This window comes from Micropterus dolomieu, linkage group LG18 (assembly GCF_021292245.1).
Source record: "Micropterus dolomieu isolate WLL.071019.BEF.003 ecotype Adirondacks linkage group LG18, ASM2129224v1, whole genome shotgun sequence".
In the NCBI taxonomy this organism is placed as follows: domain Eukaryota; kingdom Metazoa; phylum Chordata; class Actinopteri; order Centrarchiformes; family Centrarchidae; genus Micropterus; species Micropterus dolomieu.
In genome coordinates, this window is record NC_060167.1 from 2489338 (window position 1) to 2498660 (window position 9323).

At 42.6% G+C, this 9323-nt stretch overlaps 1 protein-coding gene across 1 annotated transcript in view; it reads right to left on the reverse strand.

The window, feature by feature from the left end:
* Positions 1–9112, reverse strand: part of LOC123956638 (E3 ubiquitin-protein ligase RNF123-like) — a 160751-nt gene extending 151639 nt beyond the window's left edge. The window contains exons 1-12 of the mRNA XM_046028981.1: positions 9014–9112; positions 7358–7412; positions 6852–6937; positions 6076–6162; positions 5896–5963; positions 5605–5730; positions 4105–4219; positions 3721–3825; positions 2776–2901; positions 2040–2132; positions 1265–1338; positions 988–1105 (exon numbers count right to left, since the gene is read on the reverse strand). Of these exons, the coding sequence (XP_045884937.1) occupies positions 988–1105; positions 1265–1338; positions 2040–2132; positions 2776–2901; positions 3721–3825; positions 4105–4219; positions 5605–5730; positions 5896–5963; positions 6076–6162; positions 6852–6896 (957 nt within the window). The 5' untranslated portion in view covers positions 6897–6937; positions 7358–7412; positions 9014–9112. The remainder of the gene's footprint in view (positions 1–987; positions 1106–1264; positions 1339–2039; positions 2133–2775; positions 2902–3720; positions 3826–4104; positions 4220–5604; positions 5731–5895; positions 5964–6075; positions 6163–6851; positions 6938–7357; positions 7413–9013) is intronic.
* Positions 9113–9323: the final 211 nt, after the last annotated feature.

The window sequence follows — 9323 nt, forward strand, 5'->3', positions numbered from 1 at the left end:
GTTTTCAGTCGAGACTCTGGAACAGACAACAGACCTCTGCCCGAGGATCTCAAGGTACGTGCTGGTGCGTATGGGACTAAAAGGTCAGAAATATAACAAGGCGAGAGGCCATGAAGAGCTTTAAAAGTGATCAATAGAATTTTAAAGTCAATTCTAAAACATACTGGGAGCCAGTGTAATGAAGCTAAAATAGGAGTAATGTGGTCATATTTCTTTGTTCTGGTTAAAAGCCTGGCAGCTGAGTTCTGGACAGTCTGGAGTCGATCAATAGATTTTTGGGTTAAACAGGTGAAAAGGCTGTTGCAATAATCCAGGCGTGATGAGATGAAGGAGTGTAAAATGGTCTCATGTCCTTAAAAGTTAACACAGATCGTATTTTTTATACATTTCTCACCTGGTAAAAACACGATTGCACAAGCTTTGTGGTGTGCTGCTAAGAAACTTAACTTAGAATCGAACCAGACGCCAAGATTCTTTGCAACAGGCTTAATGTGATTCACCAGGGAACCAGCAGATGGCAGTATTTGCTTTGCCATCTGCTGGTTGGATCAAATAGAGCAAAGTTTCTCATTTATTCCTGCACAAGTTCAAAGCTCTATTCTCCCCTGTCTGTCTTTTCTTAATTGTGCACGAGGCCAAGCACAAAATAATGAACATTATCTTTTAATAAGCTTAGAGTGATCAGTGAACATCTCCTCCCATGTGACCTCCGTCTCCTGCAGCTCTGATACACATCAGTACAACCTCGGACACTCTGTAAAAACACTTTCACTCCTGAAAGCGTTTTTGTTCAGTCGGGACCGAGGCGATAGATAAAAACATGTGCAGAAGTAGAAAATGTCATTAATGGAAATATAATTAAGTACAATCGTACTGTCTCCGTTAGACTGGGGTTGTTTTATATTAATGAACACAAGGCCGGATCAGTTTTCAGGTCACCTGAGGAGCGAGCAGAGTGAGCAGCAGCAGCAGGTGAGTTTGTTTTACCTCCTTGTCAAAGTGCGTGGGCCACCAGGTGGTCGGGATGAGCTCCTCTAGCCCCGCCTCCTTCACTCTCAGCGGAGTCTTGATGTAAAAAAACACGACCGAACGCAGAACATCGAACGTGAACATCTGTTAAGGAGAATATTTAACAGGCACCACTAACGAACGTTTGACTATAACTGTTTCTTCAGAGCAGCTTTGACTTCCTGTGAAAAGGGAGCTCTGGCTAGTTTTCTAGTTTTTTCAAAGTCTTCCAACGTCAGAAACAACAGAAGGATATAAGACGTTGTTCAGCAGGTATTTCCTGGACTTCTCGTGATGCAGGATGGCCGTGGTCAGACGCAGGTAGTGGATCTGAAACACAGGTAGAAGCGGGAAGAGGAAATTCAATACTCGACAAACGTGCAATATTCTAGTTTCTGTTAAATACTTTTATTTTTAAGGACTTTAATTCTTTCCATCTCAGTCATTATTATCACTTATTATTTATCCATTACATACTGCAGAATACTGTTTCCACACTTTTAGTTTAATTTAAATATTTACTTTTTATATTTTGTACTTGCCAACATTTGTATTATTATTTATATTTCTTTAACCGACTGTTTAGCAACGTGAGCAACTGTAAGGCAACAACTTCCACTCAGGGATCAATAAAGTACTTTACTGACCGGATTCCAAGAGATTCCTGCCTAATATACTTTTTGAGAAAAAATGAACATTTGATCAAGTTAATTTAGTTTTAAATCACCTTTATTTTTTTTATAATTAATATTTTATTTATTAAATTCACATATTTACTAACACAAGTCCGTGAACCTTTTCATCCTGTTTCCCTTTTTAATATTAAAACGATCTTTTCTAACAAAAAAACAAAACTCTGTCGTGAAAACTGTGTTCTTCCAGATTCAACCCAAAAAATAAAGGATCCAAAGAAATAAATGTGTGATTTGTGTAATCAGTAAAAGTGTGGCTATACAGTTACATTAAGGACTTAATGCAGATGCTTCCTTAGAGCAGTGGCAGGTCCAGGACCACCTGTCTAAATGTCCTACCTGGAAGCCCAGGTCGGGGATGATGGGGGAGAAGCGGTAGGCCCTCAGCAGGGACATCATCAGCTGCTTTAGACACTCATTCACTTCATAGTCCTGCAGAGAGACACACGGACTGAACTCAAGCTGGTAACTCAACAGTAACTTGCTCAAAATCAGTGCATCGTGTTGCGACTGCAGAGGCCATTTAACACCAACGCCTTCATCATACAGACTTTGCTTCAAAGGTTCTCTGATCTCTAAGCTCACAGCCCACCCTGGCTCCACAGGTACAAACTAACTTTCTTCCACATTTCACAGGAGCCAAAGAGACTCGTAGGGATTCGAGCAGCTGAAGTTGCCGATTTGTGTTTGCGCCAGAAATATAATGATGAGAGTAGAACTCTCACTGCATGACTTCACATGCTGATGCACATTTAGTCTCCGACTGCACATTTTTTGATACGGTTGATTTCTGATTCACAAAAAATGTGAACGTAATCTGTGTCTGGGCTTGTTTTACTTTATTCATGGGGTCCAAAAACCTGGATTCCACTTTGAACCAAAATGCTGGACCCACAAATTTAACGGGTTGTTTGAGGGTCAAGACCTGGTTTTAGGGTTCAGGTTAGAATTAAGTTACAGTTAGAGTAAGGGTTAGGCATGTAGCTGTGATGGTTCAGTTAGAGAATGCATTATGTCAATGACAGGTCCCCACAGGGATAGAAGAACAAACGTAAGTGTGTGTGTGTGTGTGTACCTCCATTAGCAGCCAGAAGAGATCCAGAAGCTGCTGTATGAGCGGATGTTCATCCACTGAGCCTCCTCCCTCCAGAATCCCCAACAGGAAGTTCATCAGCACGTCCTCCACCAGGTAAACTTTACACTGCGGAGGAAAAACAACCAGTGGAGACGCCATCAACACGGCACTTCGGACGTCACTGCTGCATTTATTTACCCTGTTAAAGACAACAAAACAAGCGCACAAAGCTCTCCCCAACGTTAACTTAATGATAATCTTAACTTCAAAACGCCCGAGCAAAATGTAGCCAGAGACCAGAGTTTGTTTTATGTTCCAGTTATTTTAAAAAGACAGTTTTACTGCATAAATACACGCCTGCAGCTCATTTAGATGCCACAGATGTTTTGTGGTTGAACTTTAACCGTTTCTCTGTCATCTCTCATTTAAACATCAGTACAGTTGATCTTACAGCACAGCGGCTGTCATAAACCTGGATTTATGTTGATTTAGTCTGATGAATATAATAATTTTATCCACAGAGTCTTATTCAGTACCAAATGGGAACAACTACGTCGTGAAATCATCTGTATATGTGATCAGAGAGAGCGGGAGACCGTCTCCCTCCTTCCATCACACCTCTCCTCCTCCTCCGACTCCCTCTTCAAACACTGTTTTGTGTCTTGTTTGCGTCGTATTGAAAAGAGTCTGATGGTTTCTGTTTAGTATTTTCAGCCCATTCGTCCGCCTCAGGTTCTCACCGGGCTCGTTCTTCGTGAAACCACCAGATGGTGCCAAAGTTTATCTTCTAAACAGAAACATGGTGACTTTAAAACTGGTGCCCAACAACCTGAAGACCCACTGACATCTAGCACCTGGAAGCCCCCATAAAGCATAACAACAAGATGAATTCAAACTCTCACTTTCACCGACTCAACCACAAATACTACTAACAACTTTTTTCACCATTAATGGAGCGAAGTGGTTGAAGATGTGGGCCAGAGTGACGAGGACCGTGGGTTCTCCGTGAAGCCTCCAGGCTGCACAGTCCTGCTCCACCAACCTCTCCTCCTGCAGCGAGGACACAAGCAGAACAAACAGAGAGGAAGAGGCGTCGTTAAATCCCCACAGGAGACGCAAAACACAAGGACTGATTGAAAACAGGCAATTAATTAACTTTGCAAAAAAATAAAATAAAAACATCGGCTGTTGTTCTCTGTAAAACAGACAATTACGGTTTGTTAAATGTGAAACAACAATTATTAGATTATTAGATGAGCTCATTAATTATAAAACACAAATCAAACAAGCAGCACGAAGCCAGTAAAGACTGCAGTCGACGGTTCCTACCTGCGTGTCGAGGGAGGTGGAGAGGACGTTCTTGATGTAGCCCAGGAGTTTCTGAGCTTTCACCAAGTCTGCAGTTGGGGGGTTCTGGAGGGGCAGGTAGCCTTCCACAGGGTACGTGAATCACACTCAGGTCAAGGACGACAACGTACAGATAAACAAGTATGAAGTGAAAAGATGTGCAATAATCCTGCGCATCTCCTTTATATATTCTCATCTGTGCTGAAACAACCAACCGCGTGAAGACTTGAGCGTCCTTCTGTAAATATTAACTTGAGCAAAACCTGTGCGAGTACAGAGGGGGTGTGCAGAGCGTTGTGTGGCAGACGTTTGGGATTATCTTCAGTCTCACTTCTCAGGCTGTCTGCGGTTATCGTAGCAGTCAGCGGGCACCTAGAGCTCAGAGATACTAGTTCATATTTATACAGAGACGGGACAGAACAGTAAGCAAAGAAAATTAAACTACCAGGGCCCCGTTTCAGAAAACGGGATTAGTTAAAATTCTGAGTATGTTGAGCTTGAGATGAGGGAAACTCTGGGTTTTCTGTTTCAGAGAGCGAGATCAGATAATCCATAGATCAGTAACTCCGGCAACTTATCCTGTGAACCTCACCTCCTCGGGAGGACGTGAGGTTCACAGGCTATTAGTTTTTTACCCAAACATGATCTTGAACATGACGCTTTATGATCAATCTGTCATCGATGTTTGGACAGATCTCAGCACATCGTGGATTTATCCTCAGCACAGAATGAAATCTATGTCCGTCATTAAGAATAACGCTACAGTAACAGAGTGAAAACACTTACTATGAGCTGGATGTAAATGTAGTTTTAAAAGTGAGTTTTTTAATTTTTAGCTGCATATTCTGAATGTGTTTTGACAGCATTAATAAAATATGAAATTAGCAAGATTTTATTAATGTTAAATAGACATCTAAAACTTCACACAGGGAGAAGCTCAGAGTTTGTTAAGACTGCTTTCTGAAACTGGGCCATGGTTAGTTCAGAAAATATGTATCTGTTACTAGGGCGACACTTTGTGTTGAAAGGCGGTGGGGACAAAAGGGCTGGGATTGGGAAAAATACTGCATAACACCGCATCAAAAGGGCGCAGCGTAGTCGAAAATAAGAAGCATTGTAAAAAGCTTACACCTGCCGCGCCAGGTCAATCAAACAACGCCAAAACCACATCTGCTGTACAGAAAGCAGCAGAGCGGGTGAGTCAGCCCAGTGAGAACATCCTCACTGCACTAAAATATGAAACAACGAAAGGAGTAACGTTCACACCGTTAGCTAAAGATAATAAACCAACCTTATCTTTAGGAAGTTAAACTGCCTCGTTGTTTCGATGCTTGAACGTTTTTAACAAGACGTCACAAACCGACTCAAGTCAAGCTCACAGGGAGAGGACGTGTTTGTGTTAAAGTTACAGATCGCTGCATGTTGGGTTTGTTTTTTGTTTTTTTTAGGACAAAGCACATTTGTTTCTTGTGTCTCGGATATCTGAGAGGTCTGCTGCCAAAGTTGAAGGCCACCGACTCTTTGAAGGAGAGGCTGATGGCGGGAAAGTACGCCACGCCTGGACCCATCTTGATGTCGGTGAACGCTGTGCCCAGAGACTGGCCGTTCCTGAGGACACAAACACACACACGGCATGCAGGATCACAGCCACAGCGCTAATTAAACAAATTTACACTCTATTTAACGTCTCTCTGGCTTTTAGAAGTGTTGCGTGCGTCTCTTAATGACGAGGCAACAGCTGCTGATGTAATGAAATCTAAATCCTTGACTTACAAGCAGAACGTGATGGTTCCCTCGTCCAGGTCTATCAGACAGCTGACGATGTCTCCAGCTGCCCACGACTGAGGAGAGACAAACTGCTGTCAGCGCTGGCAGCTGGTCACGCAATATAATACAATATGAAAAGAAACACAGTCAAACTTCCTGGTCCTGTCTCTCTGCGTGCGTCTTCACCTTTCCATAGTTAGTGGTGGTCACGTTCCACTTTCGCACTCTGTTTCCATCGTAAGCGTAGGAGTCAGGAGTGTCGCCCACGCCCTCCTGCGAAGAAAACACAAGATCTCCTGTTCAGCAACACACACTCGGGGTTTGATGTTAACGACGGGGAATGTGTATATAAGGTGCTGCGTTCACTCCGCAGGCATTATTGCTCAATTCAGATTTATTGTCCAGATCCAATGTTTCTGATTTGACATTGTTTTTTTTAAATGTTCAGACTCCAGTGTGAACGACATCACACACAGAATGCTGTCGTACGGAAGTGAACATGGAGGCCACAGAGGTTAGCGTCTACGGTCTATTTCAGGTGGAAGAAAGGGAATTTGTGACAAAGACAGCAAAGTGATTCATTTTTCATTCCCCGCAGCTCCGTCTAAAGCAAAATGGTGACGCTGGTCGCTGTAGAGTGACGTCAAAGTCATTTGAACTCCAAAATCCAACCTGCGTTTGATTTGCACCACGTATGAAAGAGGCTCAAATCCGAGCTGGAAAAGATCAGATTCCGTGCGGTTTTGCTCACACGGTTAGAAACACATTCGACCTCGGTCACACGTGAGCAAAGAAATCAGATCTGGGTCACTTTGTCTGCAGTCTGAACGCAGCCTTATAGACCGTTCTGACACCTGAAATATAAACAGATTTACTGAACACGGCAATAATGAATAGTTGCAGTAACTGTGGCTGTTTGTCACCTTTGTCTCTACAGTGCATGTACATGTGTGTGTGTGTACCTCCTGGTTGAAGCGACAGTTGAGAGTACACCACCCGATCTGCATCAGACCCTGGGAGGAGATCAGCACCTCGTACGCCCATTTCCCTGCAGACAGAAACAAAAAGAAAAGACTGTTTGTAGTTTATTCTAAATACTGAGACAGTGCTGGTTTTAAAGCACAGCAGCAGTGGTCTCCGACCTTCTGACTGACCCACAGCTCAGAGCCCATTACACACTGTTAAGTATATAAATGTGACTTTGAGTGTAGTAGCTGAAGAGTTCAACCACACTCAGACCTCTCCAGTCCTGTGTACTATCACAGCTGGATGCCTTCGTTTCTGACAGCGGGGAGCTGTTCTGAAATATTCTCAGTTTAAACATGGACATCATTTGTAGAACACCAGCAGATTGGGAGATTTAATCACTTATACGTGCCACTAAATAACAAATCTGTAGTCCAGCCTGTCCAACGACCCCATGGTAACTGCAGAAGTACCTGGTAAAAAGACATAAGAGAGGATTTACCTTTATAAACACATGTGGTGGCTCTGATGGAGCTGAAGTTGCTGTGGCCGATGACCTGAAACCATAAAAAGTCAGAATTATTAGAATGAGCGACACTTGTTAAGGGGTTAGGGGTGGTGATGGCGCAATGGTAAAGACACATGACTTTGGTGTGAGAGACCCGGGTTCAATTCCCCACTGTGAGACATCACAGTGGTGCTCCAGAGGCGAGCGACCTCTGACATGTATAGCAATTGTAAGTCGCTTTGGATAAAAGCGTCAGCTATATGAATAAATGTTTAATAAATAATTTAATACAGAAACGAGAGAGAGAGGGCAGATATGAAAGGATTTTACTTTTTAATAGCTTTTATTAAGAAATATGACGGAGAGATCCTGAACAACATGTTACATGTGTCGTTTTCCTCACTATACAAGAGTATTTCAGTGTCATCAAATATTTGCTAAGCTGTAAGCATTGAAGTAAATTTTCATTTTATATGATAATTTAAATTATCAAATAGGTCTCGCTTTTATTCTTTGATTTAAATGTATTTTTCTGCATTCTTTTTATGTGTCATTTAAAGGGCTGGGCACGTTAACGCGTTATTATCTCGTTAATGCAGTAATTAATCAACGCTGACACTTATTTTATCGCACGTTAATGCAGTCGTTTTGAAAATTATTATTATTTTGAAAGCCCGATGCTCACTGGCTCTGAATACACATCCAGTCAAACCATCGGCCACCCAGACAAGCCGCAGAGGGAGGCTTCGGCAGACTACACTGGACGCAGCGTGTGGGAGAAGCAAGACTCTATAGAGAGTAACCACGGCAACGGCGTCTGTGCGCATCACAGCTGTAGCCAATTGAACTTAAATTAAAATTATAGGCTACATACCACGACAGATTAACGGGAACGTTAACCCGCTTGTCGCTACGCCTTGAGCTCGAACGCTTCAGCTCACTCTAACAGGGACACTTGATACCTGCCGACTGAACACAGACTGTTTCTGCTGCTCCCTGATAAAAGAAAAATGTTTCTGCTGCTCCCTGATCAGAAAAAAACCCCCAAAGAAAACTGAACTCTGATGAAATCAAATATTAAACTAAAGCTGTTTGCCGCTGCCAGGGCATTACCATTTATCTAGTTTATTATAACAAGTTACCATCAATGTTTAAGTTGAGATTTACAAGAAATATTTTATTGCTGCTGTGTAAAGGGAATACTGTTAGTAAAGAGCTCCTAGTTTGTAGCAGTTTTATAGCAGTACATTTAAATTAGACGCAATTAATCGCAAGAATATCATGCAATTAATGGTGATTAAAAATTTTAATCGTTGCCCAGCATTATTTATTTATTGTACAACATGTCTTATGGCACACTAAGTCCGCCTCGTGTACGAGTTGTGCCATGTAAAGTTCACATACGCCACCTTTAACTTTATCTCAAAGCTGTCAGAACCAATTCGTTTTTAGACTAAAGAACTTAACTGACAGATGGGTTAGACTGTCGACAGCGACCGATCCAAACATTCATACTCCGTTGAACTCTGCAGATCAGCAGATTGTCTCTACAAATATCACAAGAGCTGGAACTACAGTCAGTCAACCGCTGCTCTATTTACGGGCTGACGTGATGAATATGGAATAAATACATAGAATACACCATCTTACCCCGAGCAGGTCGTCATCTACAAACAGAAGTCCTTCGAAGCCGCTGGTGTGATCCAGGACGACCGGCTGGGGGCCCAGACGGCCTTCGACAGGCTGATCTGCAGACACACAGAGTCAAACAAGTTTATGTTGAATTCAGCTGCTAAAACAGGGTGGCGACGGTCAGAGAGAGCAGGAGGAGACTGAAGGCTGGTTTAATAGAGACACTGGTCTGGAGTCTGTTCCAGTCGTCTCTAACGTCCTCTGTGATCGATCATTTTAGACGTCAGTAAAACAGAGCACACGGCTGCTGTCATCAACCTGGATTTAT